This window comes from Apostichopus japonicus, chromosome 8 (genome assembly GCF_037975245.1).
Source record: "Apostichopus japonicus isolate 1M-3 chromosome 8, ASM3797524v1, whole genome shotgun sequence".
Taxonomy (NCBI): Eukaryota; Metazoa; Echinodermata; class Holothuroidea; order Aspidochirotida; family Stichopodidae; genus Apostichopus; species Apostichopus japonicus.
This window is the reverse complement of record NC_092568.1, coordinates 13,688,010-13,708,005: the sequence shown is the minus strand read 5'-3', so window position 1 is coordinate 13,708,005 and position 19,996 is coordinate 13,688,010. Positions and strand designations below refer to the sequence as shown.

The following is a 19,996-nucleotide window of genomic DNA, read 5'->3' as shown; positions in this document are numbered from 1 at the left end:
CCCCGCCTCCGGGCGAATAATATTGTTTTTATGGATTAGGATTTCGATATTGGGATTTGTGTTTGGATTTTTCATTGGAGCCTGTCTGTAGGGTTCGTACGAGACGGCGACCTAGCGCAAAAAGGAATATAGTGTTTGAGGTGAGTGACATACTTTTATATTTCATTATATAATTTACCGCCTAATAACCCTAGCGTCCAAAGATCTACCTACAAAGAAAGAACCTCATCATGAAAATATTTCTATTTCAGCTGCAGTAAACACAGGGAATAGTCAAAAGTCTATGAACACGCCAAGGCATTTTCAACATGAAATAAGTTTCAATCAGAATGTGTTTATATGGCAAATTTGTGTGTGGAATAACCCCTCAGTACCTATTGTTCTCCACAAACTACTAGCAGTGTTTGCTACTTAGGGGCACATTTCTGTATTTAAACACAATGTTTGTTTACGTGAAATGGTAATTTCATTTGTTTAACATTTAAACCCAATGTAGTCCTATAGGCATAATTATGGCTTCATGCATATCTCAAAGTCTTAAAACAGTGCATATGAATTATGATGATATGAACTTAAGTAAGACTAGAGCCCAGTCATTATCAATTGTACCCATGATCTTTGCCTTCCAAACAAACTTCTGACTGCGAATGAATTCATAACCACTATGCTGTTAACTAGTTGCCAAGGCCTACAGTAAAAGTTAGCAGACTATATTAAGTAATCAACCATCATGGTTTACAGGCCTAACGTAGGACACAAGCACTCCAAACGAGGCCACACAGTACATATTTGTATGTGGCCAACGTTGACTGTTGAGCTCCTGTGGTAGGCCTGGGTTAATTTTGGAAATATAAACTAAAAATCTTACGTTATCGAAGTCCCACCGTCGGTCTGAGATTACCTCAAAACTTCATTTACAGCCAGGGCACTGTCTCGGTTAGTCAATCTGTACAGGTTATTCAGAACACGCATTGGCTACAATACGATCAGCCTACTTCGATGCTGGTACTAGTGTTGTTTCACTTATATCTCGCAAACTGTATGATGTATCGGTATTCTCGCAAACTGTATGGTGTATCAATGTCAGCCTATGCTTTGTCAAATGTGGAGAACATTGACGAAACACATTTTCTTCTTACAAATTTGTAGCCTCAGTCGTTCTTGTTAACGAATCAGCAAATCAGTAAGATATGTGAGCTTCACCTTGGTTTGGCTGCATTGTCTTGTATCTGGGTAAACAATGATGCACATCACGCGTAATTGCACAATAGTTCATCAGAATCCTTCCCTGTCGCTGACCCTAACACGCAGCAGTAACACACATACCTGCATGAAACCCCTCGATAACATGTATTTCGTGTTTTGTCATGCCGAGTCCGCGTGTATCGTTAGCCCTGGATACGATAAGGTGATAACGTTCATCAGCTGTTCATGTGAACTTAAAGGTCAGAGGCGTATTGGTAAGTACAAAATGCGAAGATTGCCTGGCCAACAACAGGTTAGACCACACAATATTCAATATTTGCTAGAAGAAATGGTGTTTGCGTCTTTTAACAACCGTGGAAGTTCATTTTAAACGGATGGGAGGGGTGATAATTATGTATTCATGTATTGGCCATGAGAATGAAAGTTTTAGATTTGCGTCCGGATATTTTTCAAATAGCATTAGTTTTTATTTTGGCATTTTTTAAATACTGATTATTTATTTCTAGTGAGATTCTGTTACGATTTAATCTCAATGATTTAATCTCAATCTACTGATACATATGCAATTGTGTGCAGATCGACGCTTGTTGGCGGTTACTGCATATAGGTACTATGTAATTATACCCTTTTACAGCCTTTTGATGATTTAAAACTTGAATTTTCTGATGGAGATCACTTTTGGTGTAAATAATGAAGTTTGGTTGCAATAAAATTTTCGGCGGGAGGTTTCGGAGCACGGCATAGAGGGGGGGGGGGGGGGGTGGTGGACGCAAATGTAGACCTTTCATTATCATTGCGATCAAAAGTTTTTGGTCAAATTTGAAATAGTGATATATTGTAGCAAATAACTCCGTTGCCATTAGTCAAAGCAACTTGGGAACCTTTTCATCTGGTGACGCTTATATATAGAATTTCCAAGACTTGACGTATATTGTGTATGGAAGCAGCTAGGCGTTGCTACGACTCCCTTATCAAAGTTTGCCTTTGCCAACCACAGAATTGCATCACATAAATGCTACTTCCGGCTAGTCACTTGCAGTAATTTGCAGACCAATAGCTCACCCAAAAGCGTCAACCAACTACTAGTTTACGTAAAGTCTTAACGCGACGATAGGCAATGAAGTAACCAATTAATTTGCCATATTCTGAACAGTTCTGAATATATCAAAATAAACATTTGTTTTATATTATAACATTGCACAGAAATGTGAGCCACTTCTAAGGAAATGTTTACACGGGATGGAAAGCGAATCTTGAACGTATTTATATAATACTACTACTACTAGTACTACTACTACTATTACTACTACTAATAATAATAATAATTATAATCATCATCATAATAATCATCATAATAATCATCATAATAATCATTATAATCATAATAATTATAATTATAAAAATTGGTTCAACGAAACAGTGTATTTGCTGTTCGATCTGTACTACTGGGACATAATAACACTCAGCGGTGGCTATCTACGGAAGCATACTGCTCAGTTAACCACGACAATAGGAATAGGAAAGTAGGAGTCACCTCAAATGAGGGTGATAGCAATCGTTGGGAATGTAAATCCTCGTCATACCAAATTCAAACACGCAGAATGATTTGATAGAAGATTTCTTTTATCTGTACATCTGAAAATCTGGGGAAAAAAATACATCTGGTAACTATTGTTACGAAAATTCACCCTGTATTAAGCCGCAGTGCATTCGTTTCGCGTTATTGACGCAGTACGTTCGTTTTGCGGTATTGATTCAGTGTGTGCATATTGCGGCTTCGGTCAGTACGTACAAACTGCGTATGCACTTAAGTCTGTTTATATCACTTAGTCCGTCATTGTCGTTTTTCATTGATTCTGTACTTTGATTGCATTAATTTGTTGAGACGAGTCGCATGGAAAATCATATGGAGAATAAACCGAATAAAAGTTATAAAACCCTGTCTTCATCTCTGTCTGTGTTTCTTGGTATTTTCTGGGGAAGTTAAATTACGGTCAAAGGAGACGTCTTGGGGGCGGCCAGCGTTACAGTATGAACAAATTAGCATCAAATTTCTCAAAAACATAACTTCCGATTTATGCTAATGTCAAGAATCTTTCGATAATGAGTATACCGTATTAAGAATGAATCACGTTTTGAATTATGTTTAACAACTGAATGTAGCGCGAGTTTTAATGCCGCGCTCTAGAAGCTCTAAGCTGCGCGCAATTCTGCATCAAACGCACGCTACGTGTTTATTAAGTAAAAACTGAGGGAGAGAACGTGGGCGTGTTCCAGTCAGTGTGTGTTCATGTGTGTATCCAATTTTGTGTCAACAAATCCTCTTTAAAGGCTAGACCGATTTTCTTCCAAAATGATGGGAAGGTAACACAGGGTGAACCCTTGTGTCTCGCAGAACCTCAAAACCAAGCGTCAAAGGTCAAATTCGGTAAACGTTTGTTTTGTTTTGTTGCTATAACTTCAAACATGGAATTGACATGGAATCTTCAAATATATAATGTAAATTTCAAGTAGTACCAAAATATGTGATTGTCAAAGGAAACGAAGTCAAAGGTTAAATGGTTAAAGGTCGAATGTATACTTTAAACTCCTAAACGGCTGGGCCGATTTTCTTCAATCTTAGTGGGAAGGTACAACACGATAAACCTTGTGTCTCGCAGGCCCCCTGGACCAAAGGTCAGAGATCAAAGGTACAATTTAGTGCAAATCGAGTTTTGGCTATAAATCCTTATTCTTTAAATCAAAACCTGCACTAGAAAAGTGATAACAGCTTTTTGATATCACACTCCATTCATATTAGAAACACCGTAAGATGTAAATAACATCTTGGTACTTTCTGTAATGAGGGGAAATCCTACACTTTAACTGATGCACACCCCATCGCTAAGCCTACCCTCTGTCCTTGGAAATGATCAAAAATGATTACGGAAATCAATTTTCAATACCAGAGACTTCCCGCAATCCAACATGATTAATCATGAACAGTTTCATACACCACATAAAATATCTATAAGTTCTACAGCAAGTGGCGCCATTTTAAAAATCCAAATTCCTCTTTTTGGCTTTTTTGAGAAGACTGCTTTTGGTGAGACTGCTACTAACTGCACAGGAGAGAGCAATGGCGTCCAGCTTGTCGGTTGAGTCAATGTTATCGAAATTAAAAAAGTCAGGGTCGGTCATGTTGTCAATGTCATTCTCAATTTTTTCCAAGTGGTATACTTTGGCGAACAGCAGTATGTGTTAGTCGAACAAATCGGTCTGAGGAAGGGAGTCAGGGACGTCGCTAGAGGGGGGGTGTGGGGGGGTGTCTCACCCCCCCCCCAATCTTGGTAAAAATTACGATAGTTGGAAAATTTGAGTGCGACAGTCGGAATTTCCGACTGTCGGAATTTCCGACTGTCGCCAGCTTCAATTCGGAATTTCCGACTGTCGCACTCTAATTTTTCTGACTGTCGCACTTTTATTTTCATATGTTCTTGTAATTTGTGAGTGACATAAAATTTTCGATCAAAATTGACCTTTAATCAGTCATATTTACCACGTTTACTCGTCACATTGAGAAATTGTATCTCGCGATCCTTATACTCCACCATACAAAACTTCGTACGATTTTGAATACTCTAAAAAAAAATACAACGTTCGCCAGCTTCAATTCGGATAATTTATGTATTAATTTTGCTATTGGGTGGGTCGACCCTGTTCGCTTGCTTCAAGTAAGTTCAGGATATACAGGGACGTAGCCAGGGGGAGCAGGGGAGCGACTGCTCCCCCCTTTCAGTGTCGAAAAATATGTTTAAAAACTGTTGTTATTACACTGCTAATACACGGCGATAACGATATTTGTTTTTAGGCCACTGCACATCTGGCTGTCTTACAAAATATGAAAGTTTATATTGTCCATCAGTTAAGTTCGTCAAATGTATTTCTGATATATTATGTAAAAGAACATGTAAAAGAATTCAAACAGGAAAACAAAATCTGCTGATAATATGATATCATATGATAATGATGAAACTGGCAACAAATTGCACCAGATCGCATCTAAGGACCTTCAATTGTTCAAAAATATCTCAAAGGGGAAGGGGAAACCCCCTCCCCTTAGACCCCTCCCCCATAACAATCGCAAAAGGTGTTCCCTCTTTCAAACTCCTGGCTACGTCGTTGGGATATATATTGTCTCTATGGTATACAATTAAAACGCCAATGCTAATCTATGGAAGCTTAAAAGTGCCATCAACATAAGCAAAAACTTTGCCCCATAAGGTACAAATGTATCGAAAAAAGTTCGGAACATAAGTGCAGTCGCGAAAGATGGGGTGTCTGACTGAAACTGACCGTATCGTTGACGATTAGTGCGGGGGTGGGGGGGGGGTACAAGGCAGCAGTCGGAATTTTCTGGCTCCAAAACCCATCCAGTTGGAATTTCAGCCACTACACCCCCCCAATCATCAGGCCTTAGCTACGTCCCTGAAGGGAGTACTTGTGTTAATGTGGTGGTCACTTAAGCCTGTATCGTCAATGATTTGAAGGTTATTTGCTTTGTTAGCTATATATATATTAGTAATAATTTAGTCTAACAGTTCTCGTATATCGATCCATAGGGTCTGTCCTGGTAGTGGTGTTAGTGTTGGTAATATAAAGTCTTATATATTGGTCTATTATATTAAGAAGCTGTTTAAGTTAGGTAAAGGTTTAGTACACCCCAAAATTGATTTGAATATTGATTGGTCACAATTAGGTAAAGTATTCTTTGCTTTACACTATCCAGGCGCGTATCCAGGGGGGCGTTGGGGGCGCGCCCCCGGGTAAGAAAAAGAGGAGAGCAAAAAAAGAGAAGAAAAAAGAGGGGAAAAAAGAGGGGAAAAAAGAGGAGGAGGAAGGAAGGGAAAAGAAAAAGAAGAAGGAGAGAAAAAGGAGGAGGGAGTAGAAGAAATACGCCAAGACACCGGGAAGAGAAAGACGAACAGTGACATCATTACAGCGCTGATCCCTATTATATGCAGAGGGTAGCCAGTGACGGATCGAGGATGTCGGAAGGGGCGTGCGCCTCACCCTACCCCTTTCACCGACAACTCCATTTTTTGACGTTTCCATTTTTCCTCTCTTACTAATGTATCTATATATTGTAACGCTTTCCGCTTCGGTGTGTATGGTGAAGTACCCAGTTGGCAATTGAGGAAGGGGGTTGTAGAAAGAGACTCGAGGACACCGTTGAAAAGAAGTACACTAACAGTGCATTAAGAGTTTAAAAAGTATAATTAGACAAACAATGTACCTGCCGTACATCTTTCGTAAAGCATGATAAACAAATAATATATACAGAAAGTAGAACAATAAAACCTAAACACAATAACAAGGGCGTCATACATGAATTAGCTCTAATATGTAAGCTGCCTAGCAGCGCAGCTAACTATAGGCGCTGCGTCAAAGACAACGCAGCGCAGGCACAACGCAGCTAATCTATAGGTACTGCGTCAAGGGCGACGCAGCGTAAGGACAACGCAGCGCAGCTAACGATGAAGTTCGTCAGCCCGCGAACCCTACGCTGCGACGACCTTGCGCAGGCACAAGCAGTTACGCAGCGCAGCTGCAGAATGCATGCAGGCACAAGCAGTTACGCAGCGCAACTGCTGAGTGCATAACTTGACCCTCTGCACAAGCCAAAAATAATCTAAGTCCCTAAAACAACATACAAATTCGGCATAGATTCTGCCTAGCAAATTACACTAAATATATCGCAACTTAATGTCTAAAAACGCTCCTTGCACGACATTATAAATACCCCCGTAACTGTATAGAACCCTATACACGATTTAATTAACCAATTATGAAAAAGCCAGTGAGATTGACAAGCGCCATAGCCCAATGACAGCCGGTCAACGGTCTCTACAATACTATACGAATATGAACTAACCCCGCCCCACTGTCTATGCACCCCTAATAATTACCCGTATACTAAGAACAAAGGAGGCCTTGTCCACCGGACTGTTTACATAAAGCCCCGGCAGCAAGAACCAACTTCCGCAGCCAGCAATAAACTGGTACTCAAGTTACACAAACTAGAGACCTCCTAGCTGAAACATTACGTAAGAAACATTTTATAACGATTAAAAGAAAATACGTACACACGAGAAAATTAGGTTGTTTTCCCGTAACAATATATACTATATATGGTCTACCATAACGCGTGTGTGTGTATGGACGCCTTAAACCATTGTGCTATGAAACCAACTGTGGCTGGTCTCGAAATCGACCGAGTCGTCGGGGAACATGACGCATTTCGGGAAGGGGGCGACCGCCCCCGAGCATATTTTTTTTATTATATCGCTAGTAATTTCAAAATAGAAAATGCTTAGATGCAACTTACAAGGCAGTGGAAGTGTCATTTCCAGCGATCTGGAAGGCATTTTCGGCCAAAATTTTCTTGTACGCTTCGCGCCAACTCGTGGTGGCGCTAATATACGCTTAGATAGTTTGCCTACAGGCTTCGCCCCTCCCTTGGCAAAGTATTCGCTACGCGCCTGTTCGAATTTGTAAAGCAAACAGCAGATATCACATCATATCAGGAGCATGAAAATTGAGGTTCCAGGATGAACAGCCTCAAAACTGTCGATGTGTGTAGTCATAGTAACCCATTTGATTTGGGGGCTGTAACGACTTACCCGAAAAATATAACCTAAATTTTTCGCGCGCTCCGCGCGCGTTCAACATGTTAGTGTCAATATCATATAAGTAAGTAAGTAAGGGATTAATCAACGGTCTAGCGTGCGTTACAGTGACGGTTACTCACAGGATTAATGCACGATCGGGGGATAATGCAAGCGATGCACGAGGGCGGAGCCCGAGTGCATCCAGCGATAGCATTAACACCCGGAGTGCATTAATCGTGTGAGTAACGCACGCTAGACCGTTGATTAACCCCGTTCATTCATACACTACCATTTGTGTGGGGGAAAAATCATAAAACAAAACATTTTTGGTTACATATAACCAAAGATTTATTAAAGTGATGCCCCGTAATTTTACCGTGCGTTACTTAAAGGATTAACCACGGTCAGCTGACCTGAATGGACCAATAGGATTTAGGAATCTTTACTAAGTATGAATGAACATCGGTTATTATATCGCATGCCATCGTGTACTGTACGGTTCGTGGAAATTGCGCAGTATACCGCGGGATGCTGTAAACAACGAAATGTCTTATGTATATGGAGAAAAAGCATGGAGGTCCAATTGTGTCGAATTCTCTTTTACATTAGTAATGTCGAATTAGTCGGCCAAGCTTACAACTTTATTTTAATTATCAAGGAGATATTTTTAAACTATTCATTTCCTTTAGCTACATCATTGCAATTTATTTTTCTTTCAGTAGGAGCCCCCGCCTCCTACGCCTATGTGTGTGTAGTGTTCGGTTGAAGGAAATATCTGCTACTTTTTCATTTCCTTCAACCAAGTTTTATAATAGCCGTTATAAGAGGTTTTAATATTTGTACACCAACATTCTTCATTATACTTCCCTCCACTCGTGTAATTTTGACCGGTCTGTTAGGGGTTCAAGGAGGTTTTTCTATATTGGTTGTCCATAGATGACATTTTTTGAAACATTATGGGTATATGTTTTGAAGTGAGTTTATTCACGAGAAATGTGAATTTTCAAATTCTCAACAAATAATGGGCTGAAAACCTTGAAAAGTGGGGCTGTCGGGTATTGTGGACCGCGACGTAGAATCACCTACAAAAGCAATGATCCACAGGAGATGCGATGAGGTCGAACATGATGTGTGACTGGTGAAAATCTTCAAAAAGGTTATGGATGGAAAAAACCTATTGGGAAATACTTGGTTCTCAGGTAAAAGTGTACATCTGGTTGGTCATTTTCAAGCCCGAGAAGTGCCATTTCCGGTGATCTGGGGGGTATCAAAACCCGAAATTTTCTTGTACGCTGCGCGCCAACCGATGGTGGCGCTCCGCTTAGATAGTAATTCGCGCCCCCGGGTTAGAAAATCCTGGATACGCGCCTGCTATCATTATGATGTGTTACATACAAAGGAGAGCCCGGAGGATTGTAGTAAGAGATGATAGGTACAGTATGAGGCTTACAAGGAATAAAACTTCAAGAAATTGGTATTTTGGAATTCAGGGCATGAATAGTGTTTTTGATACCAATCATACAGAATCCCCTTGTGTATCTGGCAATAGAGTATTTTCTGAAAATTGTATAACCTGGGATCACAAGGTGGCTAGAGCTGTCTAGCTTAGTCTCCTGGAGGGAGATAATAGTAGGCTGCGGTAAACGTTAATTTTGTGAAGGCTTAGTAGTAGCTAACGGGTGATACTATAAATATTACGAAAAAGAATTTTAAAAGAACTGGAATTGTTATTATCCATCAGATAATGGAGAAAGACACAGAATTTGAGGAGGAAAGATATTTTCGTTTAGTTCTTTAACCTTTAGTTGCAAATTTAGGTGCGGTGGGCCGACACAATGACCCAGCCGATTTATTATTTTATTTTTAATATTGAACTTGGCGTTCTCCGTCGAATATTTAACGAGCCCAACAAAAAAAAGCTACTAAATTAGCTTTCCCTGAGGAGGGAATGTTACTTTTTATTTCAATTGATTTCCGGTGTGGCTATTTGGGCATACTTTTTTATCTTGAGCTTTGATCGGATATGTTTTGTATTATTTCCTGATATTTTGGGCAACCTTTGTATATTGCTACATCTTTGCCTTCATAATTTGCAACATGTTTATTTTATTTTTCGTTTGTGCACTCTTTTACTCAGCGGTTTCCACCACATCTTTGGCATTTTGCTTAGTTTTTGCAGTTGTTGTATGTGTCACCAAACTTTTATTGACATTGATAACATTGTAGGACTGGTTGAGTTTCTTGGTATAATTCTACTTTGTTTTGAGTATCCTAGGTATTAGACTGTGTGTAACTAGACCATCTCTGTCGTCAGACTCTGCCGGAGAAGCTAAATTTAACTTTCAAAGTTTCTTTGCTATAGTTATCTTCATTATCACTCTTTTAATGGTTTAGCATATATCCCTGATCGATAAGTTTTATTTTGTTGTCAGTAATAGAAAGGTTAAAACGGCAAACAACTGCAGAGTGAGGTTTGAGAGGCATTTGTTTAGCCAGTTTGGAATGGGCTTACCAAGTTTCGTATCTTGTGGCCATGGCTTCAGTAGAGAAATCGTAGATTCAGGATTTCCTGGTGTTAGTCCAATGTTTTAGTTTTTCAAGGAGGATTCAGGATATTAGGGTGTTGGGTTACGCTTTCCTGATTAGTTCGGCCATGGAGGTAAATGGTTCGACCAAGGCATGCAATAGGGTTTTGAGAAGTTTCAACTGAGATTCCGGAGACTAGGTTATTATGTTTCACTTGTTTTGGAGCTTTGTTTGGGTGGAGAAGTTTCATATTCATTAGCCCTAAAGTGTTTTCTGGTTAGCGTTGGCCAGTTTGAGAGAGATCTTGGTAAGAATAAGAGGCGGGGTAAGGAACATCAGCAAATATAGGTGAGGAGTAGCTCTGCTGAAGCAGGTTGTAAAAATATATAAATAAATATGCTTGTTGTACAATATTGAGGGAAAAGAGACACTCTAAAGAGGTGAAACAAGAAAACAATAGGTATAGCATTTAAAGACGCTTTACTTTGTCCTCCTGGGATGTCACCAATGATACAGAGCACTCAGTGAAAGCAACACAAAACAATCAATGAGAGGATGCTGAAAAGGAAAGTTGACGCACACTATCATGCTACAGCATGTCATTCAACGTGAACTGCCACTCAAAACAACTGCAGCTTTTGTAGAATCTTATGAAATATTTAGTAGGCATAACTCAGGTAAAGTTGTATGGCAGGCCGTCCTCCTTTCTCAATACACCTCTCTTTAAACTTTAGATGCGTGCCAGCGATTATGTGAATATCGTAATGGCTATAAATTTAGATATTATTCTCGTTTATGAATGTGTAAATATCTCAACAGTCATATTTTTAGATGTGATGTTAATATTCACATATGCAGATATTATGATCTTGTATATTATGAATATCTTCATGGTCAGATATAGTTAGATCTTAAGATCTTGATGTCGTAATATGTATATAATAAAATAGTATGATGCTTTTTATTAATTATATGTGAATATCTCAATGTTTAGCTATTCAGATCTTTCGAACTATATTAATTTCTAAACGTTAAGAAATAAATGAGTAAAGATTTTTGTTCTGAATTTGTAAATATCTTAATGGTTAGATATTTAAATTTAATCTTTTAGTTGAGTATCATAATATGTAAATGTTCCTGCATATGTTCAAATATAAGTAGCATCTTCTTACATGATATATATTCAGATATTTAAATATTAAGGTTGTTACACAACATAGTTCTTAATACTCCAATAATGAGAAAACATTTCCAATATCTCAATTTCTGGCCACAAAAAAATTAAGATATGGTCATATTTATATCTCAATATCTGTGTCACCTTAACAGATCCGTGTACAACAGACGATCTGATTTGTAAACTATTTTGGATAACTCAGATACTACACTATCAGTGTTTAATTAAATCGGAGTTCTTTTCTCCTTGTCCATAATCTTCAACTGTCCTTTGTCTTATAATTGACCTATTAGAGTGATAACGAGTTGCTGAAGCGAACATGAGACTATAAATCTTTTCAAGTTTACAGGCAAATGATCACATTCTGAATAATTGCTTGAAAGGAAATAAAATATTCCTCCTAAGATCTGGGCTTTCCCAAATGAAATTATCTTTATGACGAGCTTGGAGTAATTAATTTCACTCATTAGCGGGCCCGAGGGCAAGTTTTCCGCATGGGGTGGGCACAAATGTTGGCTGCTGCCCGTCCTGAGGAAGGGGATTGGTAGTGAAGTAAATAAGAATAATTTACTGGGAGGGCAGCTTCCAAGTCTTTAAAGCAGTTTACTCTCTCTTAATCTGACCTATTTCTCTTCCTCCACCTGTGTGATAAGTGGAACTTGCTCTTTAATCACAATGATGGTTACTGGAACATCATTTTTAGAATGCCTTTTCGTACTCTCTAAGAGACTGAAAGTTCAGTATTTTCAATTTAAATTTCTTACACCAACTTCTTGCTACCAATAAGCTTCTTTATTTAATGGAAGATAAAAAGAAGCTCTGCCTGCACTTTCTGTAAAATGGATACAGAAACCATTGAGCACCTATTTTGGGACTGCCATGTAACCTCGAGTTTTCTTTCAGATACCGAGAATCTATTTTTTGGGAGACAATTTGTTTTGACCAAAAAGGATTATTTCTTTGGTTATAATTTAGTGTTATATCACCCTATGAACTTTTTCATGTTGCATTGCAAATATTATGGTTATAATTGCAAGTAAATTGAGTTTATGCCAAAATGTAACGAGTTCTTTTACAAAATTATTCCATTCTGAAAGTAGAAAATTATATTAATTCTAAGCAAGACAACCTAAAAAGTAATATAAATCAGTTTAATGTACTAAAGAACTGTTTGCTCATCTCCCAAGCCTGTTCGAAAATTGATCTGTTACTGTGAAATATTTTGTTGTGTTTACTGATTGTTCAATGTTCCTACACTATGTCTATTCATTGAAGATAACATTGGTTCTGTTTGAAGTATACTACGAATTGTAACATTGATCTTTATCATTAATTCATTCAGAAACAATTTTCGCTTTAAATAAATAATTCCTTTGTAATATTGAGATTGCATGACAAGTCCTATCAATGTTGTTATCAGAACTGTAAATACAATTATGTGCCATATATATAATACTTGTAAATAAATGAGATGTAAACAGAGAGAAAAGACTCTGGTGTGAATCCTATCCCTCTACGACCACCCCAGCTGAGAACTTGTTGTTGAATGTTAGTTTAAATGTCCAGCACAAGGGCATATTCATGTGCATGAACAAAACAAAAACACCACCCATCCAGAGCATATATCCTTCACAAAGGAGCACATTTCTTTCGGATATTTCCTTAGCTAGGGTGTGGATGATTGGGTGTATTCAGCTGTGAATGGATTAGCAATGTGTCCAAAATCTCTGTGGCGGACGGCAAAAGAAGAGCGTGCCACAGCCAGTGTGGAGAAATATAAGCAGAATATTACAATATGATAGGGGTGGGCTGTTTATGGACACAGAATTTGTCTAAAGAATCTTTGCAAGTTCTAGGTTTCACTATAATGTGTAAGTTCCAAAACTCATATTTCAATAATATTACAATGCTCAAATTCTTAAGGTAATTCCTCAAGAGAGTTATGTCAATTTTCATGATTGATTTATTGCGACCAATTTCAAGGACAAAATGTCAGATAGTTTATATTACAAATGACTTATTTACATTATCAGTTCTCTTTTATATAAAATATAACATGAAGCAGCTTCTGAATGTTCACTTCAATGCCTATTATAGGACTCAACACACCTTTAAGTACATGAATCAGCGGGTATTAAAGTAAAGTACAAAAGAGAAGTATATATTAGCAATGATCATCATTCCTTGATTATTGGTCAGGCTAATTACTCAGGACTGAGTAGTCAAGAACTCATTGTCAGACTGTCACATGATTAACAGTTATTATACATTATGGAAGACAGTCCTTTTGTTTTACATTTTGTTCTCAAACATTAATTGATAAAGGCCACTACAATCAAAAGCTAAAACTTGTTTACAACTCAGAATGCAAAGAACCAGTGGTAGGTTCTCTTTCTAACAGGGCACAGAAGGCAACAAACAGACTGACACTTGGTCATAAAGGAAACAACTGTGCCAGGAACACAAACAGCCTACCTTTTACTTATCATCACAAGTACAACTGTTCCTATAATAAATCTGTGAAGAAACTAATTCTGGAGTAAAATCATACAAACTATATATAAAATATAAAATTACAAAAATGTCACTTCTCATTTACATAAAAAATAGCACACAGACATAAGACAAACCCAAGGCCAAAAAAAAAAACATCAGGTGAAAGCCGTGTTTGGATGTGAAGGCTAAAATAATTTTGCAGTAAAAAATTTTTTGGGCATAGAAACATAAAAAAACAAGACAAAAACACATACACAGGTAAATGCAATATAAGGGGATAAGCAAACATTATACATTAAAGGTTTAAAACACTTAAAATAGGTAAAAACTTTCTGTTATTCTTTGAGAAATGAAACAAGGCTTCTACATTTGAAGAACAATATCGTCGTATCTACACCATCAAAATACATTTAAAATAAGGCCACACATTGTACCAACAACATCATATGTTGTCATGGTAACTGCGTGTGTAGCACTGTGAGGTTTGGAATAGGGTGACAACTGTGCAACAGGATGGCTAAATGTGGTAATAACCTCTACAATATCCTACGGGAGATTCACAGTGGTTACTACTGGTGCAACACATCAAGGGATGCTCAGGGTGATAGTTATCTCTACAATACCCTACATGTGTGATTCACAGTGGTAACTAGGGTAATTACTAATCGTATAAACACACTGAGGATGGTTCTAGGTGATAACTAATTGAATAACACATTGAGGATGGTTCAAGGTGATAACTAATTGTATAATTTGCATAATTGTATAATTTGTATAATTTGCTTTAAGGTAGCAACTAATTGTATAGCACACTGAGGTTGGTTCAAGGTGAGAACTAATTGTATAAAACACTGAGGTTGGTTCAAGGTAATAACTAATTGTATAACACACTGAGGTTGGTTCAAGGAAGCAACTAATTGTATAACACATTGAGGTTGCTTCAAGGTAATAACTAATTGTCTAACACACTGAGGTTGGTTCAAGGAAGCAACTAATTGTATAACACATTGAGGTTGCTACAAGGTAATAACTAATTGTATAATACAATAAGGTTGGATCAATGTAATAACTAATTATATAACACTGAGGTTAGTTCAAGATGATAACTAATTGTATAACACAATAAGGTTGGTTCAAGATGATAACTAATTGTATAACACACTGAGGTTGGTTCAAGGTAATAACTTATTGTATAACATATGAGGTTGGTTCACATTTATAATCACTTCTTCTGAATTCAAATACTGCTGGATTAACATAAGAATGCTGAAGACTTGGTGATTGTTAACTCCCAAACTTTCTGAATTGCCAACACCCTTGAGTATTCTTGAGCTGGTAGTGACTAGAGTCCCACAAACAGTAAATGCATATAGGTTTGAACAGTCTTGATCATGCTATAACCCTTAAAGAGTAAATCTGCAAACAATCTTCTGCACACAATGTAGGACTCTCTCTATGTCCTCATTACATCATAGCTAAAGCCATCCATAAAATGAACAACCATTCTCCAATAGTCAGCACATAGCTAAAGCCGTCATCCCAGAAAATCAGAACAGTTGCCAGCAATCCTGGTATTAATGCCTCTGACTTCAATTGCACACAAACTTTTCAACTGTTCTGGTCATGGGCAGTCAGACATTTGCTGGACAAACCTTCTTAATTAATCCTAGGTATGCATGATTTTTTTCAATGAGATTGATGCTATTTCTTTCAGCCTTTTTCTGGCGTTCCTCTGTAAGTTGCAGTGCCCTCTGTAGTTTTGAGTTCTCAATGTACAGTTCCTTGACCAGGACATCACTCCTTGTTGACTTGGACAACTACAAAGAAAAGATTACATTCACAATAAAGATATAGTTGCAATGTAGTGCATTGTAGAGCTTGTCAACAAACACTTGCAAAGATTTGTATTAATACAGGAATTATGCCACTTCCAGTGAAGTGTCATGGAAGCAAGAAAATTCTAGCAATTTATTCAATCTTAATGTAGGTTTTGTTTGATTTGGCTAACTTACTTCTGTCCATGTTTGCAATTAAATAATTAATGAAACCCTTGCCTGATATTCTTCCCTTTCTGTAGTATATTGGCATTTTGAAAATACAAACTGACATAGTAACAGGACCAATATAGTGTTGCTACCATCACAGTGAACATATCTTAAACATCAGTTATTAGAATTCAGTCTGCCCTCCAGTGTTGGTTTTCCAGTTTGTGTTTTCCAGTGTTGAGTAAAGACAAATAAAATAGAAGGTTGAATTTAACATCAAGTAATTATGCAAATAGGTCGCTTAATACAGCAATTTAATAACAACTCTTTCTTGTTTCATCAGTGGTAATTGATGGGCTCAGTATATGATATTGTTGACTACAGCAGAGAACAAAGTGACTATTCTAATAAATCCTTGTTTAGTTAGGATTACATACTGTTTTCTATGACTATTACTGATCTACATCAATGATTTCCAAAGTATGTAAACATAACAATAATAATTATAATAAATAATATTTATATAGCGCCTAATACAAACGTTTTTAAGCGAAAAGGAAAATGGAAACAAGGCAAACAAACACTAAGAACTAGATGAAGCTCACCTGCTCCTTAAGCTTCTTCATATATTCGTTCAGCAAGTTTCTTGTTCTCTTGAATTTCTTCTCTGCCTCCTCCTTCTGTTGCTTCATGACCTTCATCTCATTGCTCTCTACATCCTTGTTTGAATCAAGAGCTCTCATCATCTGCTCTTCTTTATGTTTGTGCACCTTTTGGGCATCTTTGAGTTGCTTCTCCATTTCTTTCATCTCCAGTTGTAATTGTTGCATCTCTCTGACCAGCTCTTCTTGCTGCTTAGCTTTCAGACGCTGCACTTCCCTAGTATACTGAGATTCACTTATTGACATCTGCATCTGCTGCTCCATGAACTGTTAGTAAAATAACATTTTATAATATATGAAACACTGAAAACAAAATACTATGCAGAGTGAGGACACTATACAATGTTTGATGCTATTTATCTTAGTATACAATCTCAAATGCTTTTGCAACATGTGACATATTATCATACTATATTCCTAATGTGCATTTGCAGCAATTCTGACTTTAGAAACAATGCAGAGTAACATAAAAATCATGCTTTCAAGTTGTGGCAAAAAAAGTCACTTAAAATTTTCAAAATCAAAATATAATTCCAAACTGTTTCGATATCCAGAAAGAACAGTCTTTATATGTAAAATATAGACACATCTATAGATGTATGAATAAAAGGATATTGTCTTTTACCAATTTAAGCTAGCAAATAGGATCTGACATCAACCATCCCTTTAATAATTGTCATTGATCAATGAGAGTTACATGACATTGTTTATACACTGAGAAATATTTCACAACCCTACTGCCCAAGCAAAAGTCATCTAGTATAAATCACAGAGAAAATGCCAATTTTGCACCATTTGAGATAGCCTGTTGACCCCTTGAAGCTCAGAGGGTGAAAACTGATAAGAGCCTGCCTGAGTGAACTTAAAGCAAGACTATCATCTCTCTGAAGCAGATTTCATTTCCTGGATGACTATGTTTTGTTGAAGATTCGTAGAGCCCCTTCAAAAAACTAAACTGAATTTGACCAAACTATTTTCAACAAAAGAAAAGCATTGCATTAAAGAGATTATTTATCATGTTCAAAGGTTTTGAGACTTTCAAACCTATTGAGCTCATCTGACTTTTGATCTCTACCAGTTTCAATGTGTCTTGCACTCACCAAGCTTGATCTACTATGTATGAAATTCAGGAGATATGTACTTCTTCAGTTATCGTGTTTACAAGATTTTCCGAAAATTTCTTGTTAAAGTAGACAAAAGTGTAGCCTTGGCTCAATTATGTTTAAAATCAGATCAGACAATTAGTTTGGTCTAGTGTTGTCATTTTTTGAGGATGTAAACAGAAAAAGTAAAAGTATTCTGAAGTAGGTACTTTGTTAACAAGCCAGTTGCATACACACACAAAAAAACCACCCTATGAAGGATGCATTCGGCTTTCTCAAGGAGGCAACAACACTTTGTTAAGTTCTTCCAGGATTAAAGAAACAACTGACCCTTCTGTTTGCATCATCTAGGTCCTTCTTGAATTGATCCCTCTCAGCTTCTATCATACTAATCTGAGCCTATAAAAGGAAGGAAACTTCTTAATGATTCAATAACAATATGTTACACTGGCTCATCATATCATTATGTGACTATGTTAACATGCTAAGGTCCAAAAGCAAGACCTTACATTGTGAAATTTAGCACACTGATCAACATGGGGAAATCAAGCTCAGCCATGCACATAAAGTGTTCTGCAATACAGTAAATGTGATAGTACAAATGCTTCGCTCTGTACAGCAGTATCAGAAAAGCAATATGAGGTGCAGGATATATCACTGATAACACTCAAAATAAACGACAAACACACACCAGTGAAAGAGTGAGATGATAGATGGAGGACAGAAGGATAATCATACATGACATACTGCATTACTTATATCAATTAATTAGTAGCCAGAAGGAAGAACAAGCTTAGAGCATCCTTGGCATGGTCCATATTCAAGCATTTAATATCTTATGGCACAAAATATTTTCAAGGTTTGACTCAAAATAACCTTTGAACTCTACTATGAAAAGAAAAAAGTAATCCACATGCTAACTACAACATCCCACCAAGTGTCGCTAGTTATCATATTTACTTGGTTTTCATCAGGGATGCACTGAATTTAACTCAGACAGAATTCCGGCCACATTTGAGGAATATCTCAAATCCAGTACCTGACTGGATTTTATCTAAACTTGGCCGGATTTGCTGAAGTAACAAGTAACTTACATTGCATCATAAATATAAATCTGTTATCTAAAAGAGAAACTCTAATTATGCATCTGAGCCCCCAACATGCCCACCCTTCCCATCAGACAAAATTTTTCTCTTCATGAGATATTATCCATAGCATCTACCAGCAAGCCTAACCTGAAATACAGTAGGTGAATGATAGGCTATTTTGCAGCCTACACTAAAATCCTATTGAACTGCTTTTGAAATTCTGGTCTTATTTCCTAGTTGCTTAGTTTAATTTGCTTAAATAAACAAAATTTGAAAGAAGTTTACTAGCTTTCTTTATACTTCCACAAGTCAAATGCTGTGATAAAGTAAAAACTTGACCCAATTTAATACAAACTTCAAGATTATTAACTTCAATAATACAAGCTTCCAATATTTTATAAAATCTATTCCAACTATAATAGTACCCTAATGAAGTAAGTATAATATGAAAGGAAAGTTATAGCACAACCATGAGCGAAGAGCAAAAACTATGAGATACTCCCTCAAAGAAGTTATCTCATTGATGAGATTTCGACAGTTTACAGAGTGGTGACCACAAATGACCTTTGACCTGTATGCAATCCAATGATTTATACTGTCTACATTCCAAGTACAAATTGACTTGTCAAATTCATATGGTTTTCAGACTTTGACCTGCGGTGACTTCAAAAAAACAAAAAAACAATTGGGTCCTTGTAATAAGTTGGATCCACACTATGAATTTGAACAAAGCTTTGCTTTTGGAGTTATCCTGTTTACTAGGTTCCCATAATAATAGGCCTAATACAATTTTGCACCTAAATAGTCCTAAAAATATTCAGCCCAAACAATCTGACTTGAAAATATATTTGCAACCTAAACATGAACCCAAAAAAAATGTGGGCCCAAAAACATTGGTCTTTACAAAGTCGGGACCAAAGAAAGTGTCCTAAAATGCATTTGAGGTGGAAATCAAATTTGAGACAGGAACCATTAAAACAATAGTACAAATCTACACATTATGGGCATCTACCTACCAAGCATGACATTAACTGAACTTGTGCTTCTTGGGATATTGTGTTTACATGCTGGCCATTACATACATACACACTCACTGACACACA

General features: G+C 37.2%; 2 protein-coding genes across 5 annotated transcripts in view; both read right to left on the bottom strand.

The window, feature by feature from the left end:
• Positions 1 to 1,319, bottom strand: part of LOC139970542 (kelch domain-containing protein 3-like) — a 30,286-nt gene extending 28,967 nt beyond the window's left edge. The window contains exon 1 of one of the 2 annotated variants that reach the window (XM_071976327.1): positions 869 to 1,319. The gene's annotated coding sequence lies outside the window, so the exon portion shown is untranslated. The remainder of the gene's footprint in view (positions 1 to 868) is intronic. The other variant, XM_071976326.1, reaches the window with a different exon arrangement.
• Positions 1,320 to 10,847: 9,528 nt separating this feature from the next.
• The window catches only part of LOC139970893 (uncharacterized), a 40,420-nt gene continuing 31,271 nt past the window's right edge, over positions 10,848 to 19,996 (bottom strand). For all 3 annotated transcript variants that reach the window (XM_071976954.1, XM_071976956.1, XM_071976955.1), the window contains 3 exons: positions 18,136 to 18,204; positions 16,646 to 16,969; positions 10,848 to 15,872 (listed from right to left, as the gene is read on the bottom strand). In XM_071976954.1, the coding sequence (XP_071833055.1) occupies positions 15,687 to 15,872; positions 16,646 to 16,969; positions 18,136 to 18,204 (579 nt within the window). In that variant the 3' untranslated portion in view covers positions 10,848 to 15,686. The remainder of the gene's footprint in view (positions 15,873 to 16,645; positions 16,970 to 18,135; positions 18,205 to 19,996) is intronic.